At 43.9% G+C, this 27,961-nt stretch overlaps 1 protein-coding gene across 4 annotated transcripts in view; it reads right to left on the bottom strand.

The window, feature by feature from the left end:
* Positions 1-27,961, bottom strand: part of TMEM117 (transmembrane protein 117) — a 636,987-nt gene that overhangs the window by 596,747 nt on the left and 12,279 nt on the right. For all 4 annotated transcript variants that reach the window (XM_029616183.1, XM_029616185.1, XM_029616186.1 and 1 more), the window contains exon 2: positions 6,453-6,754. In XM_029616183.1, the coding sequence (XP_029472043.1) occupies positions 6,453-6,726 (274 nt within the window). In that variant the 5' untranslated portion in view covers positions 6,727-6,754. The remainder of the gene's footprint in view (positions 1-6,452; positions 6,755-27,961) is intronic.

Here is a 27,961-nt window from a genome sequence, read left to right as displayed (position 1 = left end):
TATTTATGTTATATGTTATATGCTACTCATATGTTAAGAAACGCTGTTTAATGTAACGCCCTATTGCGACAGTTTTGTTCTATGTAAACCGACCTGATTCGATACCTGTATTGAGAACGTCGGTATATAAAAATCCGAAATAAATAAATAAATAAATAAATAGTTAAAAGGAGAGAAAAAAAAAGAAAACATACATAATAGTGAAAATTAGAGGGTACAGAATGGTGACTAGTAAGGACAATTACCAAGTTCCGGTGCCGTTCTACATGGTTTATTGTCATGGTATACACGGCTCTATTGGCCAATACCCTACAGAGAACAGCTCTCTGCTTCCTGCTCCGTCCAACCCCTCCGCTCCCGTACAGCAGCCTGCAGAGATCAGGAGGAGAGGGGTGAGACTGGAGAAGACATAATAGAGCAGAGAAATATTGGCAGGGAAAAAAAAAGCCCTGATAACATAGTAGAGCACAGAAGAAAGAGATCACCCAGGCCATCCAGCCTGCTAAGGATATATCCCAGCCACATGCTTTTAAGAGTTCTCCTTATCCAGGACAGTTTTCATTATCTTCAATCCCGCAATCATAGGCTTACTGAGGCAAAGAAAGTAAAAAGCTGGATGGACCTTCTATGGTCTTTCATCCGTTTCAGAGAGAAAGTTATGGCTCTCTTACAATCCGTGTGCAGGGCTTCTTCACCTTTGTAGGCATGAGGTCTTGAGAAAAATGTTGGAAGAACAAAATGATGGATTAAGGTGGCAATCAGTCACAATCCTAGGCAGAAAATTGGGATACATTCATAGCATCATCCTGTTGTGGTGAAACTTAATATGAGATCTGGAACTCTGAGAGCTAAAATATTTGTACTTATTAGCATTTGCAATCCACCAATGCCAAAGCTCTAGGCAGCAAACAAAAATACATACATAATTAAAATATGACAAACTAAACCGAAAGGCCAAATAAAATCAGCTCCATTTCAGCATCACAAGCCAGGCAAAAAGCAATTCCTTCTTAAAATGGTCTTGAATGAGAGACTGTGCCCACAAGTTGGGATGCACAGCACCAATCTCGCATGCAATGCCATTTTGATGCTGTGAATCTGATTTTGGTATAGGTTCCGCCCTCCCCTGCAAAAAAGATATATGTGTGTGCAGTCCATCTGCTCAGTCTGATCACTTCCCTTTCTCAATAAATGGGTGTGTTCTTTCAGTTAAAAAGAGGTGGTCCATAGTCTGGGGCTTCATTTAGATCAGAATTAACTGTGCAGCTTACCAGCACAGCTTACTGGCGTCACACAATGAGCCAATTAAAACCGTATTTCAGTTAGAACATCTGCCAGCTTTTATTCATGCCAAGGTAAAGTTTTGTTTACACAACTGCGACATGCTGAACCTTGGTTTTTCAAATCAGCATGCTGTAGCATTTGCAAAGAGTCCAGAAAACTGTGGCGTGAGTATTAACTGCCAGGTCTGTACACGGTCACATCAAGCCTACTTTGAAAGCACTACAATGGTTACCTATAGGTTCAAGGCTCTATGCCTCACTTTCAAGGCCTTATATGGCCTAGAACCTGTATACCACTGGGAACTGTTAATCTCCAAGGGACCCTTTGAAGTCATGAGCGGTTTGTCTCCTGGAACTAGTTTCTGCTAATGAGGCACATCTAATGCAGACTAGGAAGCAAGTACTCTCTTGCTCACTTCTGCAGCTGTGAAATCATATGCCTGAAGATCTGGCTCCGTGACCAAGCATATGGGTTGTGATTTGGATTTAATTGTACTGCCTGTAGCACTGTGGGAATGGTCTTTGGCTTGCCAGAGAACAGACAGTCTGGACTCTGGCTATTCGTGCACAGTTTTTGTTATAAACAAGGCAAATGAACAAAGAAAGCTTGCTTACCTCAGAAATGCTTAAAAACAAAAAAGGCAGCAATTATGCATAAGCAGTTCAGTGTAGTTCCTGATTCCTTCTCCTGTCTGGAGCTCAGCCTCCTGCTTCTTTCCTGCTATGGGAAACGCCCTGGGACTAGGATTCCCTTCCTGTGCTAGGGCTTAAGATGGACCCAAGCAGATCCCTGCGCCTTGACCCTTAAGGTGTTCTGAGGCTTTGTCACAGACCCTCCCCCTCAGCTCAACCTTCCTTGGTCGAGTGCCTTCTTTACTAGGGAGACCTTCCTGGACAGGAAGGCCCAGGTGTCAGGGCCCAGCCTTCAGATCGGGCCATGGTGTCGGGACGCAGCCTCTGGATTGGGCCTTGGTGTCAGGCCAGGGCCAGGGCCTAGGACCAGTCTAGGAGGCTGGAGCCCAGACCTTATACATTAATCTTCTCTTCTTTCCCTTTCTTCTTCAAAATGACAGTGATTGCTGGGGATGTTTTGGAGTAAATTTAATCCAGTGCTGCCCTCCGCTTAGGAGGAAGGCACCGGAGTTAATTTACTTTGGTGCATCTCCAGCGGATGCCATCATTTTGAAGATCCCCGATGGACAAGGTAGGTGGGGGGGGGGGGGGGTGTTGGGAAATATCCTGGCCTCAGAAAAATGTTTGGGCCCGAGGCCTTTGCTCGGGGCTCAGCCAAGACCCCAGCGACAGGCCCAGTCCTAGGGTGAGACTTCAGCATTGCGCTCAAGCTTAGGCTACGGCCCCTACATTGGGCCATGGCCTATGCCTAGGCAAGGCCTGTCCTTGGGCCAAGACCGAGGCACCGGCATCACACTCTGGCGTAGGCCATGGCTCCTGCTTTGGGGCTTGGCCTATTCCCCAGGTGAGGACCCGGCCTCCAGCCTGGGCCTAGGCCTGATATGTGACTCTTTTTTTTTTGGTTTTCAAAATGAAACCTGAAAACCAATGACATTTTGTTAGATTTAGAATTGTTTAGTTTTGAGATTGAAATGAAACAAAATAAGAAATGACAATGAAATGTTCTAACAAATGCACATATCTCTTTCCTTCCTCCTCCACCTTCCACAGGCGACTGGCTCATTCTACCCACAAGAATCAGTCAGCTGAGGTAGGGGCTACAGTAGTGGGGCAGGACAGCATCCCAGGCCTGAGCCATAAAAAAACAAGATAGGAGATGGCAGGGAATAAACCTAACTGTAGTGCTCTTCCGTCCTACTTTTCTCTCCTGCTGGGTACATGGCATAAGAGTCATCTCTTGTGACTGGGGCCACTTTCAATACAGGACCTTGGTAAAGCTGCCCCAATCCCCTCCACCCCTCGCTGGCTGAACAAGGTCATTTAACAGCTGTTTTTCCTACCTCAGGGAGCCTCTTGCCTTGCACTAGCAACCAGGCATAAGAACATAAGATATGGCTTACTGGTTCAAACCAAGGGTTCATCAAGTCCAGTATCCAATCTCCAACAGTGGCCAATCCAAGTCACAAGTACCTAGTAAGTACCCAAACATTAAACAGATCCCATGCTACTAATGCCAGCAACAAGCAGTGGCTATTCCCTATTGATTAATAGCAGTTTATGGACGTCTCCTCCAGGAACTTATTAAAACCTTTTTTAAAGCCATCTGCAGTCTGGGTAAACAAGCATCGGGGTAACTTGCCTGATGCGGCGGTTACTACCCTTAACCATTAAGCCTTATGATTTACCTTTGATGTATCTCCAACATTACTCTCTGCATCAACAGCAGGGGGTGGCAGGAAATTCGAATCAAACAGTTACCAACAAAGGCCCTGAACTTGGTGGTCGGTGAAACAGAGAAGTATGGGAAAATAAGTATGGGAGCTTGCTTGGCAGATTGGATGGGCCGTTTGGTCTTTTTCTGCCGTCATTTCTATGTTATGTATGTTACACCAGCTGCCTAACCACATCCTCTGGCAATGAATTTCAGAACTTAATTGTGCATTGAGTGAAAAAGAATTTACTTCAATTTGTATTAAATGTGCTACTTGCTAACTTCATGGAGTTCCCCCTAGTACTTGTAATATCCAAAAAAGTAAATAACCTTTTCACATTTACCCATTCAAGACCTTTCACGATTTTGTAGACTTCTATCATATCTCCCCTCAGCCATCTCTTCGCCAAGCTGAACAGCCCTAACCTCTTTAGCCTTTAGTACAGGTGTCCTTTTCAGGCATACTTTCTGCAAGAAAACTCTCATATTCTGTCATATCCATCCATCTGTGACCCCTGATCATTTAATGACAGAGCCTCCAAGAAGAAGATAGGGCGGTACCAACTGCAGGATCAGTGGCAGGAGCCAGGTTAGCGACACCACCCCTGGGCCAGAGTACCAATGAGTGGAAGTTTCCCTCTCTTGCATGGACAAGCAGGAGACTCCTACTAAATATGGGAGACTTGGCAGGTCTGAAGGATAAATCATGATGAATACATATACAAATGTATCTTATATATTGGGTCTCCAATGCATGCAAACCTATCTCATGCATATTCATTGCAGATATTCTGAAAACCTACCTGGCTGTGGGGTAACCAAAAAAGATTTGAGGAAACCCTGAGATGAGGTTAGAAGCCTTGGGAAAGCTGAAGTTGCCTGCATACCATCATTACTTCTGTCATGTGATTTTACAAATAAACACAACCTCCACAAAATCACATTGACTCAATCACAAGGGCCAAGCTATCCTAATCTATAATTACATTACTTATCTGCACCCTCTCAAACTACCACCTTTTTACTTTCTGTATCTAGAGAATAGTAACAGATGTATCAAAATAAAAAATCCTCTTGGTACTCTTAGATTATAAAGGTTTCCAAGAAAGTTTATATTCTCCACAAAAATACCATGGCAGCCATACTATGCTGCTAATGTAATTTGTTGATCCTCACCCTTCAAGCACCATGGCAGAAAGACTAATCATACATTGAAAATAAATCAGGTTCCCAAATCTGTCCTGGGGGACCCCTAGCCAGTCGGGTTTTCAGGATATCCACAATAAATATGCATGAGCTAAAATTTGCATGCTGTAGAGGCAGTGCATGCAAATTTATCTCATGCATATTCATTGTGGATATCCTGAAAACCCAACTGGCTGGGAGTCCTCAGAACAGGATTGGGATCTACTGCAATAAATAACTGAGCATAATAGTGCACATACTGAAAACAGCCACTTGTTTTTAAATCAATTTGAATGTGATATCATTATATAACACTGTGCTTTTACCAGCCCGGCTACAGCTGTTGCTGCTGATCCCAAGATGACATTTATCCATGGACTTTCCAAACAGGAAGGTCAGTTTGCAAATGTTAATTTGAACAACATAAAAGGTAGGATTGGCTTGATGAATAAACACACTAAAGGCCCAGCAGTAATTTGAAAAGACGTACCTCTGGATGAGCACTTTCACTGGTGCCTATATAAATGATTCACAGAAATAAAAGCAAAATAAATATATAAGGTGATATCTTTTTATTGGACTAACTTAATACATTTGTTGACTAGATTTCAAGAGCTAATATTCTCTTCTTCAGGTCAGAATTCAAATGAGTAAAAGGTGGCATTACCAGGAAATAAAAAGTAGTGTGGCTGTCCTAAGTGAAGCATAAAGAGATCAAAAGGTGACAGGCAGTATAATTTTATGGCTCATAATGTGATAAAAAACCTAGATCTTTACTAATTCCTTTTTTTGTCAAGGAATGCAAGACTTTTGAACTCAAGATGATTGAACAGTTTGGAAATGACAAAAAAAGGACTCAAAGACCTAGGTTTTCTATCACATTATGAGCCATAAAACTATACTGCCTGTCATCTTCTGATCACCCACAAACCCGCCCCACCCATTCCCACCTCCTTCACCCTGTCATTAGAATGCCTTTTAAATAATTCATTTATGACAGCTATACTACTTTATATTTCCTAGAAATTATCTTTTGCTCACTTGAATTCTGACCTGAAGAAGAAAGCAATGTATTATCAATAAAAAGGTATCACCTTGTATATATTTATTTTGGTTTATTTGTTAACTTTTATCTTTGTGCATTTAAGTGAACTCACACAGCAGCCAAACTACTTTATGTAGCTGACATTGCAATAACAGCAATAATAGTTTAATATTAATATTTTGTATTTCCTGCCGATTTTAACTCCTCCTGCTCTCATTGGCTTAAGGCAAAGTGGATCCTCCTGCTCTCACTATCTAAGAGCTGCGCAGCTCAAATCCCACGGGGAAAATTGGTAAATTCTGCACAAGAGGAGGAACGCTACACCAATTCAGCATTGCCAAGTGTTGCAGGATCCCCCCCAGGAGGCATTGTGACCTAAGCCACTTTAATATTCCTCTGTAAAGAGAAGAGCATTACCCATAACCTGCAAAAATACCTGAATCCATCTCGCCTCACTCATCCCCTTCAAAGGAGAAGGCAAATATGTAACTGCTGATGGTTAAAGAGTTCCAGATACATAAAGTAAAATACACAATCAATTCTATAAAGTAACCACACTGCATTAATGGTAAGCATAAGGCATTATGATACTTACCAAAGAGTCGCTGATGAAACAGGAATTTCCCTGCTAATAGTCCTGTTATAATGGCAAGGAGCCATAAAAGAACCTTTAAAAAACTCCAGCCTCCCCCGGGGTATTTGTTCATTACAAATGAAAAGCAGTTTCCAACAACTATCATATTGGCTTCCATTTGGCTATGAGATACTGGGTCCTCAGCAAATATCAAAAAGTTAAAAAACGTCACAAGGTAAGCCACAAGCAAGCGAGTCCAAGGATGCTGGAAGTAGTAACGAAAGTCTCTGCCCATCCTTAAGAATCTCTGCTTCGTAATTCACCTGCATTAGGAAAAAGGTACGCGACACATTAGACCAGGAACCAGAAGGCATAATGTACATGTTCAAAAGAAAATATTTTTATGACTCCCCCTTAAAATGTCAGGCCATATCATCCACTGTTCAAGCAGCACTGGGTTTGTTCTTTGAAACAGTTATTTGACTGTTTCATGACCCTATTCTACCCTAAGTTTTCATTCTGAACTGTCCTGTTTTCTTTAATTTTTCACATTTGTAAAAATTAGAAGTATGTATCTATAAAAGGGGCCATTTTCAGCAAACCACCTAGTGGAAAAGTGCACACTTTTGTGGCTGCGTATCGAATTCACAAAGAGAAACTCCCCAGGTAGTTTCTGTTTGCAAATCCACTAAAATTAAGTGGGATTTAAGAAAAAGCACGTGCTATATCTGCAGATGGGGGTTAGACAAGGGAAACTATAAACATCTGTTGGAATATTCAATCTACATACATAGTTTTCTCCTCCAATCAGCTGATGCACTCAGAAACACCCACATTTAGAATGGATAAATATTCATTCATTTATAAAATGTATATACCACATGACCTGTCCATACAAGAAAAGTGGTCTACAAAAGGTTTCATACATAATAAAAAGTAAAACAATACTATAAAACATAACACCCTGAAAAGGCCACCTAATGAAACTGGGGCGCTGCATTTAGACCAGTGGTTCTGAACCCAGTCCTCTGGATACATGCAGCCAGTCGAGTATTCAGGATATCCGCATACAATGGAGGCAGTGCATTCAAATCTATCTGACCACATAAAAAGTTTTACGACTAACTCTGAGTTAGTCGAGTTAGTCGTAAAACTTTTTATGTGGTCAGATAGATTTGAATGCACTGCCTCCATTGTATGCGGATATCCTGAATACTCGACTGGCTGAGTGTATCCAGAGGCATAAAACGGTGTATCCAGAATGGGATTTTCAAATTCCGCTATTTGTCTAACTAAATCTGAACTTAGATGGACAAATGGTGCAAATACCAACCTCATTGTCTACAAGCTGCTTAAACAATTCTTTCAAATCCAGTTTTCAACTGTGATGCTCCAATGCTCTCTGTTTCCACTTTACAAAACATAAGATATTTCCATCAGACTTCTACTAGTCAGCAAAGTAGTGCTTGGACTTAATGCATTACTGTTTGGAAACATAAGCAGGTAGAGCTTCCAAAAACTTTCAACTTCATATTCCATGAGGAATTCAATAAAAATCTTAATGATTTTGGGAGGGGGTTTTTTTTATCTCCCAAATAAATTAACAACAAATCTTTTGTTAATATTACTACTTTAAGGCTGAAATTGCATTGCTATAGGGCAGGGGTCGGGAACCCATGGCTCGCGAGCCAGATATGGCTCTTTTGAGGGCTGCATCTGGCTCGCAGACACGTGTCGCCATACTTTGCGGTTCCCCGCTGACCCAGCTGCTCCCCGGTCCTCCGCCGCCCGGGCTTAAAATGCTGTCAGCCCGGGCGGAACGCGGCAGGACAGCTGGAGTCAGCGGCACCGGCGTGCTCTCTTCTCCCCCCCCCCCCCGCGGCCCGGAAGAGGAAGTGGAGAGCATCGGGTGCCTGCGCGGGAAGAAGAGACCACACTAGCGTGGTCTCTTCTTCCCCGCAGGCACCCGATGCTCACCACTTCCTCTTCCGGGCCGCGGGGGGGAGGAGAAGAGAGCACGCCGACTGGAGTCATCCGGGTGCCTGCGCGGGAGTCATCGGGTGTCAGCCGGGTGCCAGCGCTGGAGTCATCGGGTGCCTGCGCGGGTCTTCCCGCGCAGGCACCCGATGCTCTCCACTTCCTCTTCCGGGCCGCGGGAAGAAGAGAGCACGCCGGTGCTCTCTTCTTCCCGCGGCCCGGAAGAGGAAGTGGAGAGCATCGGGTGCCTGCGCGGGAAGAAGACTGCAGCGGGGCTCGGAGGAAAATGAAAATCTTCAACCGCGGCCGATGGGACTCCGCCTTCGCCTCCGCGAGGGCTGAAAATGAAGGAGGTTAGCGTTGGGAGGTGGCTGCTGCTGCCGCGAGTTCCCGGGGGGGGGGGGGAAGGGGGAGAGAGAGAGAGTGAATGAGCGAGCAAGCATGTGTGTTTGAGATCCTGTGTGTGTGAGTGAGAGATTGCATGTATGTGAATGATTGAGAGCCTGTATATGTGAAAGAGAGTATGTCTGTGATTGAGATCCTGCCTGTGAGAGAGAGAGCATGAATGTAAGTTTACCATTGGGAACCTGTATGTGTAAGTTTGTAATTGAAAACCTGTTTGTTTGAAAGAGTATGTGTGTATGATTGAGATCCTTTGTGTGTGAGAGAGATCATGTGTATGTATGATTAAGAGCCTGTGTGTATAAGTAAGAGAGAGATCATGTGTGTCTGTGTCTGATTGACAGCTGGTTTAGGTGATGGAGCATGTGAGTATGTGATTGAGAGCCTGTGTTTAAATGAGAGAGAGAGACCATGTGTGTCTGTGTGATTGAGAGCTGATTTAGGTGAGGGAGCATGTGAGTATGTGATTGAGAGCCTGTGTTTAAATGAGAGAGAGAGACCATGTGTGTCTGTGTGTGATTGAGAGCTGATTTAGGTGAGGGAGCATGTGAGTATGTGATTGAGAGCCTGTGTGTAAATGAGAGAAAGAGAGGACATGTTTGTAAGCATGTGAATGAGAGTCTGTGTGTGAGAGAAAAAGACAGCATGTATTTATGTGATTGAAAGCCTGTGTGTGTGTAAGCGTGAAAAGATAGACAGCATGTGTGTAAATGTGTAATTAAGAGCCTATATAAGTGAGAGAGAAAAAACATTTGTATATGTGAGTGACTGAGAGCATGTGTGTATAGGTGTGTCATTGAGAGCCAGTGTGAGAGAGAGCGCTGGTATGTGACTGAGAGAGGAGAAAGTTCCAAGCAAACCACCCCACCTCCTGCTAATTCAGAACAATCTCAGGACACCTGGATATCAAACGTTCCCAGGTATGCAGAGCAAAAAAAATTTTGTATCCTTATTATTTTTCATTACTGGATCTTTGTGTCTGCTATTTTGAAATATTTTGTTGGTATCTGGAAATGTTTTATATGAGTTTTTAATTATTGGATATTCCACTCATCAGCTGTTTCGAAATATGTTCTTTTTGTTAGTACAGTTTTACTGCTGATGATTTTATATTTCTTGATTTGTTTTATAAGGATGTGTGATGTTCTTTTTTCCTTTGTTACACTGCATACAGAGACTCTGGCTTGTTGCAGTTTCCAATTCAGTTTTTGTCTGCATGCTTCTTGTTATGCGTTTTGGTCTCTTTATTCTATGTTAGGTGAGGGACAGCACGTGATTCAGGTGAGGTTTTCTGCTGGCGTGTAGTTTCTGTGTAGGACTCTATAGCAGCCTGACTTGGTCCGTTTTCCTAATAGGAGATGTATTGGTGTCTTAAGGCCTGGTGTAATATTTTCAGAGACTTATTGTACTTTAAAAGTGTGATCTTACATAAAATGCACACATTTACTTGTATTTAGTTTTAAACATATTGTATGGCTCTCATGGAATTACATTTTAAAATATGTGGCGTTTATGGCTCTCTCAGCCAAAAAGGTTCCTGACCCCTGCTATAGGGAATAGCCACTGCTATTAATTGCATCAGTAGCATTGGATCTTCTTGGTGTTTGGGTAATTGCCAGGTTCTTGTGGCCTGGTTTGGCCTCTGTTGGAAATAGGATGCTGGGCTTGATGGACCCTTGGCAATTTCTTTTGTTCTTATGTTATACTTCTTTTGGGAGGCAGGGACTCAGACCTCAGATAGTCTGTTCCCAAACGGGAGCGGGGAAAGTTAATTCATCAAAACAGTTGCCCAGAACCCCCCCCCCAAGACGTGACTTACTTTCCACCTGGAAACTGGACTTACAGCCTTTCTGGGAGCAGCCTACTCATAGCTGTAGCACCAGTCAACACGTCTGTACCTCTACTTAGTCAGGGACAAATAATGAAGAGCTGAGGGCACACTAAATCCTTATAGGAGGAGGAGTGAAAGTCAGTTCTGAGCTTTTGTCTTTGCCTCCATTTGCTGGCTGGAGGATATATCTCACCTGGACTGGTCTGCAGGAAGATGAGGAAACAGAGGATAGTACAGTTTGTGGAATCCAATGGATTACAAGATCCTAGGTAGCATGGTTTTTCTAGAGGTAGGTGCGTCAGATGAATCTGATCAATTTCTTTGACTGGGTGACAAAACAAGTTGGTTCGGAGGAGAGTATTCGATGTAATGCACTTGGATTTCAGTAAGGCCTTTGGCACAGTTTCGCATTAGCGACTTGTAAATAAACTTAGCATCTTTGGAATGGACCCTAAAGTGACTAACTGTGTTAGAAACTGGTTGAGTGAGAGGTGACAAGGGTAGTGGTAAGTCGGTACATCACTTCAGCCTTTTGTGTGAAGCGATTAATAAATTCTATTAAATGAAATGAAGGAGAGAGGCATTATTAGTGATATGCTGCAGCGACTGATCCTTAGACCAGTTCTTTTCAACATTTTCATAAGGTGAAATTTAGTCTTACATGATGATTTCCGTTCCTCGAGTCCTGCTACATCAGTCCACACTAGTGGGTTATCTCCACCTACAAGCAGATGGAGACAGATGTCACACCCTTTTTCAGTGACATCACCACTTGATATAAAGGCTGGTGCTGCACCGACAATAATCAGTATTCTTATGTCAAAACAATGGCAAATATCAACTCCCCCTAAAACACAATTAACTTTAGGAATAATAAATAGAGGGATAAACAGGAGGGACAGAGGAAACCGTAACGGTCTGCTTAGAAAGCAAAATCTGCTCAGCAGGAATCATATCCCATGTATCTACGTATGGCACCACGCAAGCCAAGTAGTGCACAGGAGAGAAAAGTAGCCCAAAAGAAGTCATCTCAGGAGCATTTTCAAGATCAAATCATATGTTTCTGCCAAATCCAAGGCCCACTGCCAAGGATAACCGTGCAGGCCCTGACTTCCCAGGAAGGTCCTGGACTGGTATAATAGGAATCAAGGAAAGGAAATGTAAAAGGTATGACTAAATTTCACGTTCATTATCATTCTGCTACACCAGTCCAGACTAGTGGGATGTACCCAAGCCCATTCCAGTGGGAAGCCAACAGAGCTGCTCCAAAAATGTCTGCCCCAAGGCAGTATCTCCCTTGGCTTGCACATCGAATCTGCAGAAGCCTTACAGATGTCCTCTGGAGCAGACACCGCAGACTCTGCTCAAGAGGAAGCCTGATCCCTCACAGAATGAGCACGAAGCACTCTCAGAACCTGTTGACCCTTTCACAAAGACTGCGGAGACTACCTGCTTGATTTACAACGAGAATTCTATAATGAAGCTGCCTCATCCCATGAGGTCCACTGAATAAGGACCTATTGGTTAGCTGAAAGGGATTAATCATATTTTAATATCTGAGGAATTATTTAATAAGGGGAGAGATTTTGCTTACCATCACATTCCCCTTTATAGGGGAGACTCTGCCTGTTTACTGAAGGCAAAAAATAAAAAAAGGTGACGCTGGTTAAAAGTGACCAACTCTTTGGAAAGACTAGGAGACAACTTTGAGGAATATCCTTTGTGAACAGGTGATTAAGCATCTTGAAAGGAGGAGACAAGAATTCTAAAAACCAGATCCAGATTACAATGCCCCAATGGAAGGGCAAATACGCTGAACATTGAACTCCTTGAACCTGATGTCTGTACCATGAAACAGCCACAAAAGAATCCAATGGAGGTGACCTCCTAGGGGCCCAAGACTCACTAGTTAGCATAGGCTGGAAGGGCACTACATTTCTGCATGGACAAAGGTCCTTAGGGAGAGGGAAGAGCCCCGCTAAGGATCCTGGACTCCAACATTCAGGAACAAGGGCCATTTTTTATTTTTCTTCCACACAAATGTTTTAAGAGCCTGCACTGAGAAGGACCAGGACTCTGAGGGAGGAGCAAGCAGTACTTTTTAGTTGGGGCCCGGGCACTTTCCCACAAGCGCCAGGAATGTGAGAGTAAAACAAGCCCTCTTTGCATGGTTTAAACTTCATAATGCTTTTAATATGATGCCTGTGCTGAATGTGTGGACTCACTGCCGCCTGTGCACATGTATAACAACAGAGCTTCTCTGCCTATGGTTGTCTGCTCAGTCCAGAGGACACCTAATCGGTTTCACCACGAGCAGAGAATAAGTGGTCACATGGGATACCCAAACTGGTGGCTGGAGCTGCCAAGGCAGACTGCTGAGATAGCAGGGCCATCTGGTTCCCTTTGCCTTGTGGCTTTTCCCGAGCACAGAATAAACTATTGAAAGTTCTGTCTCTCCTTGACTAGCTGCAGAGCCTGCCACCAAAAATGCTCCTGTCAGGCTGCAGAGATCCTCTCTTAAGGGTTGATTGTTTCCACAACAGCAGTAGCAGCAGCAGCCCCCATCCAAACATCCCTCTGGAGGGAGAAAGCTGGCGGCAATTTGACTTTATAAGGGCAGGCAGAGTTCCGATGGCTGCAGGTCCTGCCACAACAGTAAATACTTACACTTGCATGGAGGGTCTCCAGAAAGGAGATTCTTACCTGCTTGTGACTCTGTACACTCTCTGTCATGGCAGCTGCTGAAGAACAGCAGCTGGCTATACTATTTTATTTTTTTGATAAAAGCCTCTTTACTGCGGCTGCTGCCTAGCCCAGTCAATCCAGAGGTAGGGAAACCCAAGCACAGAGAGGAGGGGACAGGAAGGCTTGAAGGAGACAGAAGAGGGTGAGAGAGGACATGGTAGAGGGGGGACATTCCAAAGGCCTCCCCTATCAGTCCCCTTGAGTCTTAACCAGGCCCAAGAGAGAACCTGGGAGTCACTTGCCAGATGCTGTTCAACCAGGCCCAAAAAGTAACCTGGAAGTCAGGATCCAGGTTTTTGCTCAACCAGACCCACAAGGGAACCCAGGAGTCAAGATCCAAGCCTTGCTCAACCAGGCTCTGAGGGAAACCCTGGGGAGCTATGATTCATGCCTGCTCGACAAAGGAAAAACATCAACAAGAATTGTTTGCCCATGGAGCCGAGATCCTGCTGTACCAGGGAAAACACCCCCATTCTTGCCTTGAGAGCAAGCTCCATCCAGAGACCAGGCCTAAAGGCTGGGGACCTGGGAGCTAAGACTATTTCCAGTAGCATGTGTTGACCATCTACTGGAGATAGAGAAATACTGACTATTGCCAGTGCAGCACCAGTCTAGAGATATCAATGAAAAAGGATGTGTCTTCTGTCTCAATTTGCTAGTAGGCAGAGATAAGCAACTGGTCAATTCAAACAGCATCCGAGGGCCCTGACTTTTATGGTCTGGGAAATTGATAAACATGAGGGCATCCTGCACAGTACAGCAGATATTGGCATAAGCATAAGCTTGCTGGGCAGATCATTTTGTCCTTTTCTGCCGTCATTTCTAATTTTCTATTGTGTAACAGGATGATAAGGAAGCAATATTGCAGAAGGACTTTTTTTTTTTTTTTTTTCACAGTTGATATCAAAATCTGCAACAGGGTAGAAAGCCAGGAAGCCATGGAAACCATGAGGGATCTAGCAAAGCCTGAGAAATGGTCTAGAGTCTGGCAGCTAAAATGAAATTCCTAAAAATGCTTGCTCATGCATTTAGGATGCAAAAAAACCCAAGGAAGCAGTACAGTATAAGAGGCAAAACTCTTCACTGCATGACACAAGAATGGGATCTGGGCGTGATCATATCTGATGATTTCAAGGTGGTCAAACAGGTGGATATGGTGACAGAAAAAGATAGAAGCTTGGATGCATAGAGAGGAATGGTTAGCAAAAAAAGGAGGTGATATTGCCTCTGTATAAGTCCCTGGTGAGACATAATTTGAAATACTGTGTATAGTTCTGAACACCACACCTTCAAAAGGATATAAACCAGACTGAGATGGTCCAGAGGGTAGCTACTAAAATGGTAAAGTGTATGGGGAAAGCCTTTAAGATCTAAATATGTATATCCTAGAGGAAAGGCAGGATAAGTGAGATATGATAGAAACATTTAAATACCTCCAAGGTATGAAAGCACAGGAAGCGGGTCTCTTTCAACGGAAAGGAAGCTCTAGAACAAGAGGACATGTGTGAAAGGGGGTAGACTCAGGAGTAATCTGAGGAAAATTGTATTTAAAGAAAGGGAGGTGGGTGCATGGAATAGCCTCCTAATGGAGGAGGTGGAGACAAGGCCAGTATCTGAATTCAAGAAAGCATGGGACAAGCAAAGAAGATCTCTCAAGGACTGGTGGGGATTCTAGAGCTGAGCAATAGGTGTGGAAAGGAAGACTAGACTGGCCATATGGTCTTTTCCTGACATCGTGTTTCTATGTTTCTAAGTTAAAGAGGATCTGGACTTCAACTCCAAGCTTGCTGCATTCACCTCCCAGGGAGTAGTGTATCTACTCTTGATAACTGCCCCAGAGGTCCTGTAACTAAAACACTCACTGCCTTAAGTCAAGAGTTGATCCCCAGCACATCACCTTCCCTTCTCCTTGCTCCAAGAATATAGGCTGCCCCACCCCAGTCTCTTCTTTCCTCACAAGAACCAGAGACTGTGCACCCTCAGCCACCACAATCGGCACGCCTCCCAAAACCATCAGAAACAAAATCTGCACCTGAATTCGTGCATTGTAGGCCAAAGATATGGGACCAATTTGTCTAGTAAGACTCAACAAGATGATGGCTTCCAAACAACCTGCTGCTCCAATACTAGTGGTAATGGAATCATCTGGTGGAGACAGAAAGAACACTAGGACAAGGGGACACTCCATGAAATCAGTGAACAAAAGATTTAAAACTAATCATAGGAATATTTTTTCACAGCGCACATTCAAAATATGGAATCTGTTGTCAGAGGATATAGTCAAGGCAACTAACATAGTGGGGTTCAAAAGAGGACTGGACAAGTTCCTGAAGGAAAGGTTCATAAACAGTTATTGGCCAAATAGACTTGTGAAAGCTAGCGCTGATCCCTGGATGTGGGATACAAAAAATAGATCAACTATGTGGCTAGTTGGGGTCTGACGAGTACTTGTAACCTGAACTGGCCACTGTCGGAGACAGAATGCTGGGCTTGATGGACCTTGGTCTGACCTAGATTGGCACTTCTTATGTTCTTATGTGCTCTAGCACCAGTCCTGGATTAACTATCAAGCAAAATATGCACGTGCATAGGGCACCAAGGGATGGGGGGAGGGAGAAAGTTTTAAGTAAATAATTTGCTTGTATTGCTTTCTGCTATTTAGTGCTAAATAAATAACATTTTTTTTAAAGTTTATATTTAATCTAGTTGTGGGGTCTGGCTTCAGGGATGACCTGAAAGAAAACTATTTCACATTCAGCACTTATTGAGTCTTAATGTTTTGCCAGGTAAGCAATGGAAGGGCCAAGGGGCACCATTGCTGAGCTGGAAAGGCTAAGCTGTACAGATAACTTCAATACAAAGGGTCAAAACCTGGTGTGAAAGAGTTTTGAACTTTAGGTGACTGGATCCATATATGGAACAGTAAAAGCCTATACAGTGAAGATGGCCTACATCTGTCCGTGGCAGGAAAAAGGATCCTAAGTTAGAAGGGGCATCAGGCATTTGAACTAGGAGGAAGGGGTGGCAGAAGTAAGCCAATGGAATTGCAATGTCACGCTGGTAAAGAGGGTAATTAACAGAATTATCAGCTCAAGAGACTATTTTAAAGCATACGGGTTAAAAAAAAAAAAGAGAGAGAAGGAAGAGAAGTAAGCTAAAGACCACACCTTGAATACTGTGTACAATTCTGGTCGCTGCATCTCAAAAAAGATATACCGTATTTCCACGACAATAACCCGCCCACGTATATAACCCGCCCACACACATAACCCGCAGGTTTTCAAAATTTATGTAAGAAACCTTTAATATACCCCGCCTCCTCATATAACCCGCGGGCAGACAGGGCGCTTGTCCGAGGGGGCGGGGCCGCCGGCACACTGACCTTGCGCACTCTGCGCGCCGTGTACAGCCCCATGCCGTCCTGCACGCTGGACGCCTTCAGCGAGAAGCGCTCCGGTACGTACATGCCCAGCATTTTCATGGCCTGCCCCGGGGTGCGAGCCGCTCCCTCTCACATCGCCGGCGCTTTGCTTCCCGAGGGAGTTTGACCCTCCTCTCTCGTTGTCCCCTCGTTCCTTCCTGACCAATCAGGAAGCGGCCGGGCGCAGGGATAGGACGGACTCCTCTCAGCTGCAGCCTATCAGATGCGCGCTCTCCTTGACGCTTTGTTTTGTTTCCTCCTTCGCTTCTATTCAGAGTCGGGAAACTTTATTGGTCGGAAAGTTTGTCCACGTGTAGCCGAGTCAATGCCCGCGGCGGAGTGGGCGGAGGGATATACAGCGTGAAGCGCCGGGGCGGGGGGAGAGAGATGTTAACCGCTGCTGTAAAATTTTTTCTGGATAACCCGCCCACGTTTATACCCCGCGGGGGGCATGCGGGGTAGGTAAAAACGCACATTACCCGCGGGTTATATGCGTGGAAATACGGTAGTTGCGATGGAGAAGGTACAGAGAAGGGCAACCAAAATGATAAAGGGGATGGAACAGCTCCCCTATGAGGAAAGGCTGAAGAGGTTAGGGCTGTTCAGCTTGGAGAAGAGACGGCTGAGGGGGGATATGATAGAGGTCGTTAAGATCATGAGAGGTCTTGAACGAGTAGATGTGACTCGGTTATTTTCACTTTCGAATAATAGAAGAACTAGGGGGCATTCCATGAAGTTAGCAAGTAGCACATTTAAGACTAATCGGAGAAAATTCTTTTTCACTCAATGCACAATAAAGCTCTGGAATTTGTTGCCAGAGGATGTGGTTAGTGCAATTAGTGTAGCTGGGTTCAAAAAAGGTTTGGATAAGTTCTTGGAGGAGAAGTCCATTAATGGCTATTAATCAATTTTACTTAGGGAATAGCCACTGCTATTAATTGCATTAGTAGCATGGGATCTTCTTAGTGTTTGGGTAATTGCCAGGTTCTTGTGGCCTGGTTTTGGCCTCTGTTGGAAACAGAATGCTGGGCTTGATGGACCCTTGGTCTGACCCAGCATGGCAATTTCTTATGTTCTTAAAGGAGACAAGCTAAAAAGCTCATAATCTGGACAATAAAAGTCCAGACCTGCAGGCTCTAATGATGGAGGCGGATTTGAATTATTACTATTACAGAGACATGGTTCAGTGAGTCTCATGAATGGGATACAGCAATACCAGGCTAAATCAGTTGAGGAAGGATACAGATGAGAGAAAAAGGGAAATCTGACGGAGTGGTGTTCAGAACTAAATAGGAAACTCCATCAGTCTACATTAAAAGGACCAGCCACTGCTATCCTGGTCAGTCCTCCTTAAGAACCAACCCCACAAGGGATTCTGGGCCGATGGAGATTCCCCTCACTACAGCATAAGAAGTTGAAGCCCAGAAGGGTTGAATGGTCCCCAGGGAGAAGGCAGGAAACCAGCCTAGGCATAGACTACCTATATTTGAGAGTTTTGAACTGATACAAGAGACTGCTGAGATAAGCCGCCTTTATGCTGTACTTTTTATTGTCTGTAAATAAACTGTGAGGAACCAGTCAGAGTATAGCCTCCTTTTGCTCTCCTGGTTGTTTCCCAAACCATGGCCACTCTCAAGCGCCCACATTTATTTTATTTATTTATTTGTATACCATTACTCTGTATTCAATCGTGGTGGTTCACAACAAAATTAAAAGATTAACAAAAATAGGTATACTAATTGACAACATATATAATACAAATCATAATATGTTAGACCTGTCTGTTCCTCAGCCTATCAATTCAAAAGAAAATCTCTCTCTCAAGGTTACTGCTATCATATGTCTATTTGAAGAGCCAAGTTTTAATTTCTTTTTTAAACAACTTCAAATATTTCAATAACCTCAGTTTACATGGCAGTGAGGTCCACAGTTTTGGCCCTGCCACAGATATTGCTCTCTCTCTCAAACCTCGCACAAATGCACAGAGTGCAGCATTGGGACATCCTAATCTAAGAGTGAAGCACAGACAGTGACTCACAACCATAGAGGAAAAAAAAACCCAGAATTTATTGTTCTTTTCCCGGGGCCTGGTGATTCCAGTAGCCATGCCCAAATTACAACAGGCTAAAGGACTAGTCCTGCTGGGTAGACTGGGTCTAAGGGCTGGACAGGCCAGGTTTTCTTTTTTGTTTGTTTTATTTTCTCTGTCTCCTTCCCCTGGGAGAGGCACAAAACTGTTTGCAGAGCATAGCTGGGGGAAGTAAGAAACCTAGAACAAATGTTACAACTCCTTGCTGCAGGGCAGCAACAATTACAAACTACTTTACAGGATCAAATTGGCCAGCAGTAGCTGCTGCAAGAGCAAGTGATACAGCAGCAAAAGCTGCTAACTCAAGATAGCAGAGGACGTACAAAGAGCAGTAACCAAGCTGCCTCCCTTATCACCAGTAATACTGAAAATGGCTCCGGGAGAGGAACCCAATTGCTTTTTGAGGAGCTTTGAATGAACTGCGTGCTGGCCAGAGGAACCCTGGACTATGTACCTTGGTAACTTACTTAAGGTAGTAATCAAGCTGAATTTCAAGCCATCAAACCAGAAGTGCGGGCCACATATGCAGAGGTTAAAGCAGAGAGGGTGGAACTTACCCCCAAAGCCTATCGAGAACAATTACGGTGGGGAATTCTTCAGCCTAGAGAAGGCTCTAGGAGCCTTTTCCACAGAATCAAAGATATAGGTTGGAAGTGGCTACATCCAGAAGGGAAGACGGGGATGGAAGTAGTAGAACTGTTGCTGGAACAGTTCCTAGATGGGATAGGGTGGCCTACTTTGGCAATGGCATTAGACCTATTATCAGGCTCAGACAATGCCTGAGTCATCATGACCCCAGGAGAATCCATTCTACCTGGCTAAAAGACACTGGAGTCTAAGAAACAAGTGTCCACAATAAGCCCTGGGTCAGGACAAGCCCGATTCCTCACTCCAATCCACAAACAGGAACATTACGCCATGTTTGAACTGCAGGGAAAGGGGCCATTTTGTCCAAAACTGTGCCTTAAAGGAAAATAAGCCGATGAATGTTAACCTTATGACCTCACAATTTTGTAATTTTGTGAGCATCCCCAGTCCAGGAGGCCCTGCTTTTGTGGTTCCCGTCAAGATAGAAGGTTCGCCAACCCAGGCATTAGTAGAATCCGGGAGTGTGACGACACTCATCCGAAGAGAATCTGTGAAGTGGAGCCAGATTGAGTACAAAAGGAACCGTGACCCTGGTGTGAATCCATGGAGACAAGTGTCAGTATCCCACAACCAAATCCAGTTGAAGACCTGGCTAGCCAGAGTAGAATGGAAATGGGAATTCTCCCCTGGTTCCCTTACCATGTAATGATAGGCCAGGACTACCAGGGTTTCAAAAACCTGTGCATCCAGCTCACATCGAGTTCACTTAATCCCAAAAAGGGCTTGCTAAGGGGCAAGAAGACCTCAACATCACCCTTGGGAAGGGGAAAGTCCACCTGTAAGGAATATCCAAATTCTTGCTAAGAGGACATGAAGCTAAGATGGACTCTCTGACATCAGTAAAAATGGACATTGGCCTGTTTGGCTATCTGCTGACAAATGCAGGGATAAGAGAGACTTACAGTTGCTGTGCATGTGACCACTTTGACAGATGACCAAGCCCTTTCAGCCTAGACAGTGCCAAAAGAGGCCAAGAGCAACAGGACAATTGGTGTTGTGTGAATCTGCACAGCCAGAACACTATGGGCCTCTTTTTATGGCTCTGGAGCCAATCTGAGAGCAAGACTTATCAGTGCACTATCACATGTGAACAACTTGGATTCTTCAAGCTGACTGCTCGCTGAACCTGGAGAAAGAAACAGACTGGGAAAAGAGCATAAAAAAAAAAATTAGTCGATTAAAGCCTTAATTATGCATTCAGCTGACAATGCATTAAGCTGCTGAATTATGTATAGATAGGCCCTTAAAAACAGCAGGGTGCAAGCACTCAAGGCTGTTTGATCATTATCCATCCAAAGAGGAAGACGACCCATCTGAGTGCTGCTTTCCCTAACCTGCCTTGCCTCCCCGCATCCTGGGCAACCTGTTGAGACTAAGGGCACAGTACTGTTGCTTCAGTGACAAAGGTTGTTCTCTTTATCACCACACTGAGGACTTGAGAAAGGACGAGACAGTCAGATCAGACCCAGAGAGCGTGTGTCGTTACAAATCCCATATGGGTGAGAAACTGTGGGCTCCAATCCTGTTTAATGGGTTATGAAGTCAAGGCTTTTTAGCACTTTACATATGCAAGTCTTTGCTAGAGGGATGCGAGGCTAGCATTAAGTAATTGTAATCTGATAAGCATCGGATGTCAAACATGCTTTTGTAACTATTGCTTTCTTATTTTTTGTTTCCGTAATGATAAGTGCTGTCCCTGTATTAGTGTCATTACCATAGCCCCTGAATAAATAAGATTTTCCTCAGACTCAGTCTGATAAATTCTCTAAGCAGACAGACAGGAGACTGTGCTAAATAAAGGAGGTAAAAAGGGGGGTTGGACTAGGAAATCCCAACTCTTCTCCCTATACACCCACAGGCCTGGAAGACCAAGGCAATCACCCAGATTGACATCAAAAACTAAAGTGAGAGTTTTCCTAGGCCTCACTGGATTAAACAATAAATTGATTAGTCTAAAGGTGGCCATCTGCCTCGTGTCATTTTTGCTATACCAGACTAGCATGGCTATCCCTCTGAATATCTGAACCACAGGTTATTACAGAAGATTTATACCCAACTACTCAGAGAAGGCAGAGTCTCTCATGTGGCTGTTAAGGAAGAAGGCCTCAGAGAGGTTCACCGAAGTTGGAAAGGCCTTCCAGGTTCCACAAGAGCCCACATGTTCAAAACTAGTCCTGATCAGTCAGGACTTCATCAAATCCTTTATGGGGCAAGCAGATGCTTTGGATGTAGGTTTGGGGGCAGTCTTGGCTCAAGACAGCTATGGCCAAGTACACCCCGTAGCATACATTAGCAGGAAGCTGATGCTCCAGGAGAGGCAATATTTGACAAATCGAGAAGGAAACTTTGGCAGTTATGTGGGCCTTAGAGGCTTTTCAACATTACCTGCTGGGGTGGCAGTTCGTACTTAGGATGCATCAACAACCTTTTCTCTGGATAAAGAGGAACAAGCAATCCAATGCAAGAATGATGAGACTGTTCCTGGACCTACAACCCTTTGTCTACCATGTCCAGCATAAGGCGGGGAAGGAAAACACCAACAAGGACTTCCTGTCAAGAAAAGTAACCCTCGTGCGGGCAGATGGTCACCCCAGGAAGGGCATGCTGAGGTGGAGTATAGAGGAAACTCCCTCAGAACACTTTAAAGGACCGGCCACTGTTATCTGGGCCAGTTCCTCCTTAAGAACCAACCCTGCAAGGGATTCTGGAACGAGGGAGACTCCCCTCACTTTAGGATAAGGGTTGAGCGGACCCCAGTGAAAAGACAGGAACCAGCCTATGCAAGGACTACCTATATTTGAGAGTTCTGGACTAACATAAGAGATTGCTGAGGTAAGCAGCCTTTAAGCTATAATTTTTGTTGTCTGTAAATAAACTGTTTATGAGGAACCAGCCAAAGTTTGGCCTCCTTTCACTCTCTTGGCTGTTTCTCAACCCATGGGCAGATGAGCAGACTGGATGGGCCATACAGTCTTTTTCTGCCCTCATGTTTCTATGCTAGTCACCTTGATTACATCCTCTGGCAACAGAGTCCACACCCAATAGTGTGCTGAGTGAAAAATTACTTTCCATGATCTATTCTGAAATTGCTGGTTGTTCGTTTCATGGAGTGTCCACTTGTTTTAGCATTATTTGAAAGGGTAAATTTATTTATTTATTCATTTTTATATACCGTCATTCGGTTCAGCCATCATAACGGTTTACAAAGTCAAACAAAAACAGATAAATTATACATAGTTACAAAAAAGTTACAATGGGGGGGGGGGGAATGGAAGGAAGGGGAAGATGGTGGGGTGAAAAAGGGAGGAAAAGGGAAAAAAGGGAAGTAACAGTAATAGTATTAATTTATCATAAAGGAGGGATTCTATCATTACTTCTTATAAGTTCCAAATTGTAATGAATATGGTTGATGCTAGTTGTAGATACTTTTTCTTTCGTGCCTGGGTTTGGTTAGTTGAGTTGATTGTAGAAGGATTGTTGATAAAGATGATCATTAATGTAGACTGTATGAAAAAGGAAAGTTTTTAGATCTTTCTTGAACTTTTTGATATTGGTTTGATGTGCTTTATTTACCTGCTCCATACATTCATGATTTTATAAACTTCTATCATGCCCCCTTTCAGCCATCTCTTTTCCAAGCTGAAGAGCCCTAGCATACATAGCCTCTCATAGCAGGAGAGATGTTCCATCCCCTTTCATCATTTTTATCACCCTCCTCTGTACCTTTTCTAGTTCCACTATGTCTTTCTTGAGAAGCGTTGACCAGAACTGCACACAACACTCAAGATGCAGTCGCACCATGGCTGGATACAGAAACAATATAATATTTTCCATTTTATTCTTCATTCCTTTTGGATCATTCCTAACATTCCAATTTATACTTTGACCATTGTCGCAAGGATTTCAACATATTGTCCACAAGGACTCAAAGGTCCTTTTCCTGAGTAGTGATTCCCGATAAAGAACACAGAATTATGTACCTGAAGTTGGGATTATTTTTCCCTATGTGCATCACTTTGCCACATTAAATTTCATCTGCCATTCAGTTGCCCAGGTCCCTAGTCTTGCAAGATACTTCTGCAGTTCCTTTCAAGCTGCTGCTGTTTTAACAAACTTGAATAATTGTGTGTCATCTGCAAATTTTTTCACCTCATTCATCATTCCTTTTTCCTCGTCATTTATGAATATGTTAAACAGCACATGTCCTACTGCCAGTCCCTGTGGTACTCCACCAACAGCCTTTCTCCATTTGGAAAACTGATCACTTACTCCTACCCTCTGTTTCCAGCCTTATAACCAGTTACCAATCCACAATAGGACACTGCCTCCTATCCCATGACACTGTAATTTCCTGAGGAGTCTCTCATGGAGAACTTTGTTAAATGCTTCTGAAACTCCGAATGCACTATAATCAACCTTTATCTATATGTTTATTCCCACCTTCAAAAAATTCCAAAAGATTGCTAAAACCATATTGACTCTTCTCCATTAAGCCATGTCTATCTGTATGGCCAGTGATTTTGTTTTTAAAAATGGCTTCTTATTTATTATTAGTTATGAAAACATTTTTCCCTTTAGCATCAAATGCGAAAAAAAGAAAAGTAAAATAATTACAAATGTAAACAAAACATACAAACAACAAAGAGAAGAAAACAGGAAAATAAACATCAGAATTACTCAAGTTCCCTAGAGGGATCCAAACAGCAAATAATGTATAAAAAAAGAGGAAATTTAATACCTTAAAAAAACAAAATTATTTATTATGCCCTAGGAACTATTTTCACCCCAGATGTTCAAGATCCATTCAATTGTCTATCAGAAAGAAACTTCTGTAACTGTAATACCTAGAAAAAAATATACCTGTTGCCCTGAAATTCAATAATACAGTCACATGGAAATTTGAAGAATAATGTGGCCTCCATCGCAAGGACCTGACTTTTAAGAGAGAAAAATGATTTCCTACGTAACTCTAGCACTTGCTTTCTGGCCAAAGTACAACAAACCATGATCTATTTCCAGGGCAAAAACTAGCCAGGTCCCCCTCCCTACTATTTCTTTCTGCGAAGCACCTGAAACACCTATAAGAAGGTGCCCCAACCTTTCAGGAAACGTGGACCCCTTTTCAGCCTCAAAAAAGTTCTGCAGACCCCCCCCCCACGCACGTCTCTTTAATTTGTGCCTGATGTAACAAAAGAAATTAAAATGATATGTACTCCAGAATCACTCATAATGAAGAAAAACTTAATATCAAATAATGTTGATTGCCTTAAACTGAATAGATAAGGAGGGGAATTTCCAAAATGGAAGGCTGAAGCCAGCAGTGGCCTCCACCTCCCATTCCAGCTGCAACGGGGAAAAGGAAGCAAGCTGAAAAATGTTCCAGGTTGGTAACTTAGTGGAACCCAGCAGAAAATCAGCACCGGTACCTGCAGACCTGCACTCTAATTTTCAGAGGGAAAACTGCCCATGGAATTTCCTTTTGAAAGTTTGCACCGTTGGGGGGGGGGGGAAGCCAGTCCTTTGGTACTCTTCCTCCCCAACCTAACCCTGCGCCTTTCCATGGGGGTAAACAGGTGTTTACCCATAGAAAAAAAGTGTTGATAATTACCCTCCCTGAAAACTGACCCCCCCCCCCCCCTTCTAGCCTGCTTTTTATACTTTGTTTTCTTTTATGATTCTTACAAACTCATACAGAGAAAGGATAGTCGCAAAATTTATATTTTAGAAAAAGCAAAACGATAGCCTGCTTTTCAAAGGAGAGGTGTCGCCCCTAAATAACTTTTGTGTTTAATGTCATAGCCACACCAGCTGCTGTGTCTCTCTCTCCCACCTCGATCTCTAGCAGTCATCTCTCTATTTCTCCCTCTCTTTCTACCATTGGCCCAGCTCGATTCCTGAGGGTCCTCTCCTTTTTCCCCTAGTCCTTTCTCCCCCCCCCCCCCCCCACTGATAGGCTGCCATCTACTCTTACTTCCCTTAACCAGGTCAGTTATGGATTCCTGTCACCCTCTTTATCTTCCTTCATTCCTGTTTCATTCCTTCTCCCCTCTTCCTCTCAGATATTCTACTCACTTTTCTGCTGCAGCTCTCCTCTCCTCTTTTTCTCAGGCCAGTGGCAGAGTACATGGTAAGAGCAGAAAATGCTTCTCACCATCTTAAATTTTTCAATGATTGAAACTTGAGAATGAATTAAATCAACATATCCTTCCTTTATTTAACAATTGCTTGTAGACAAATCTTTCGGTCCCCCGACACGGACCGTGTTTCGCCACAAGGGCTGCGTCAGGAGGGGACAAAAGCCCAAAATGTGAAACGGTAAATGCTGTGACTGCAGGGCTGCAGAGTCGCCATACTGGTTGTTGCACCCGACAGAGTATTTCACACGCCTCTCCTCTCTTCAGAAATACTCCCGAAAGGAGTTGCCGTTAGATTTTTTGAATATTATGCTTGTGAGTTGAATTGAATTCCTCTGCAGGGCTCCATTACATTCTCAACATATTCAGGTCACAGCGTTTACCGTTTCACTTTTTGGGCTTTTGTCCCTCCCGACGCAGCCCTTGTGGCGAAACACAGTCCGTGTCGGGGGACCGAAAGATTTGTCTACAAGCAATTGTTAAATAAAGAAGGATATGTTGATTTAATTCATTCTCAAGTTTCAATCATTGAAAAATTTAAGATAAGGTTCCATGAACTTACATAGTGCTATACCATTTTTTATGGTTTCCTATTGTTACATTTGGCAGCTTGCAGGACTGCCCTGTGAGCAGCTGCTGCAAGTCTTCAATGCTGGAACCCGCCAGCATCCAGGCCTTGCTGGGCGTGGCTTGAGATGCTGCCACGTCACCTTTCCTCTAGCCTTACCTAGACACATGCACGCCAGACACTCAGACATTTAAAGGCCATGAGGCAGGAACTAGCCTTGGTGTACTTTGACAACATCACGGAACCTCCAGTATATAAAGGTCCTTCGAAGGAGTAGCAGCATTCCTGCAGTGCGTGTTGCTCCTACATTCCTGGTTCCTCTTTGTTTTTTGGGGTTTTTTTTATTTATAAATGTATTGCTGTTGAACATTAACATGTATAACCATATGCGACAGCAAACCATAATGAAACAGCATTGCCTAAATTCGACTCAACTTGGAATCAAGTGGAGACAACTGCCTTTTTCTTCCAATCCTTAATGATAGCAAACTTTATTTTACTCTGCACCTATTCTCAACTTAACATAGTATACTGTATTTACCATATAACATTACCTCTTTGTTTTTTTATTCCTGGTTCCTGTTGTTCTTGCCTTGTTTCCTCACCCAGCCTTGCCTTCACTAGCCTTGCCTCATCCAGCTTCGACTCGTCCAACCTCGTCTCCTCATGCCAGTGTTGTGTGTCTTTGTCCACTCCAGCTTGATCTTCTGGTACTAACATCTAGCCCTGGAACTGACCTCTAGCTTCAGACCTGACATTTGCCTGCCGCCTGGACCTGACCTCTAGCTTTGGACCAAACCATGCTTGTCTGCCGCATGCCCTGACCTTGGTCTACCCCCGGCTTCTCCAGTCTGTTGCCTGTTCTGACCCCAGCATGCCCTTGGACCGCCCTAGGGAGCCACCCAAGCCCTGCCGGCTGCCAAAACCGAAGGGCTCAACCTGCGGGGGAAGCAGCTGGTATAGGTGAAGCTCCCCCAGCCTGTCTCGCTTCAGGGTGCATTCACCAGCTGTCGGCATAAGCTTCATAGGTTTGCCTAAAAGGCAGCGTCAACTATTCCACAGCAACAAGGACTCACACCCATTACACCTATGCTATGGAAACCAAGGTGACTTTCCCATCAAAACCAAAAATGGATGACAATTTCTCTTTTCTGGGATTTGGTTGCATTTCTTCAGAATGAACCAATCAGCAGCAAGAGGTGCAGGAGCAACTTTCTCATCTCCTTCATAGACCAGGGTAAAGGAGAAGGAGAGGCAACAGCAAGAATGTGAGCAATGGAGGGAAGGAAAGGAAAGCATAGATGGGAGAGCACAAAAGAAAGAGTGTGTGTGTGTGTGTGTGTGATCAAGAGGGAGACAAAAACTATGAGTATGTAGGGGTGGTAGTGAAGAAGAGAGCAGAGTAAGTACTGGGAGGGGCAGTGAGAGGAGAGAGAAAGGGGTGTGTGTGTGAGAGAGTGCGAGGAGAGGGTGGGAGAACAAGAATGTGAGGGGGGATGAGAGGTGACAGCAAGAGGAGAGAGAGCAAGAGTGTCGTCCATGGTGGAGAGAAGGCAATAGGGAGGAGAGATGGTTAAATTAGAGGAAGATAAGAGCAAAGAGATGGAGAAAAAAGGTGGGGAATGGGGAAGAAAGGAGTGTGAGGACCAAGGATGGAAGGAAATGGTGAAGGAGAGAACACTGGGTTAGGGAGGGGGAAGGAATCCATGCTGATA

This window comes from Rhinatrema bivittatum, chromosome 9 (genome assembly GCF_901001135.1).
Source record: "Rhinatrema bivittatum chromosome 9, aRhiBiv1.1, whole genome shotgun sequence".
Taxonomy (NCBI): Eukaryota; Metazoa; Chordata; class Amphibia; order Gymnophiona; family Rhinatrematidae; genus Rhinatrema; species Rhinatrema bivittatum.
Note: the sequence above shows the minus strand (reverse complement) of the source record. Positions and strands in the feature narration are given on the sequence as shown.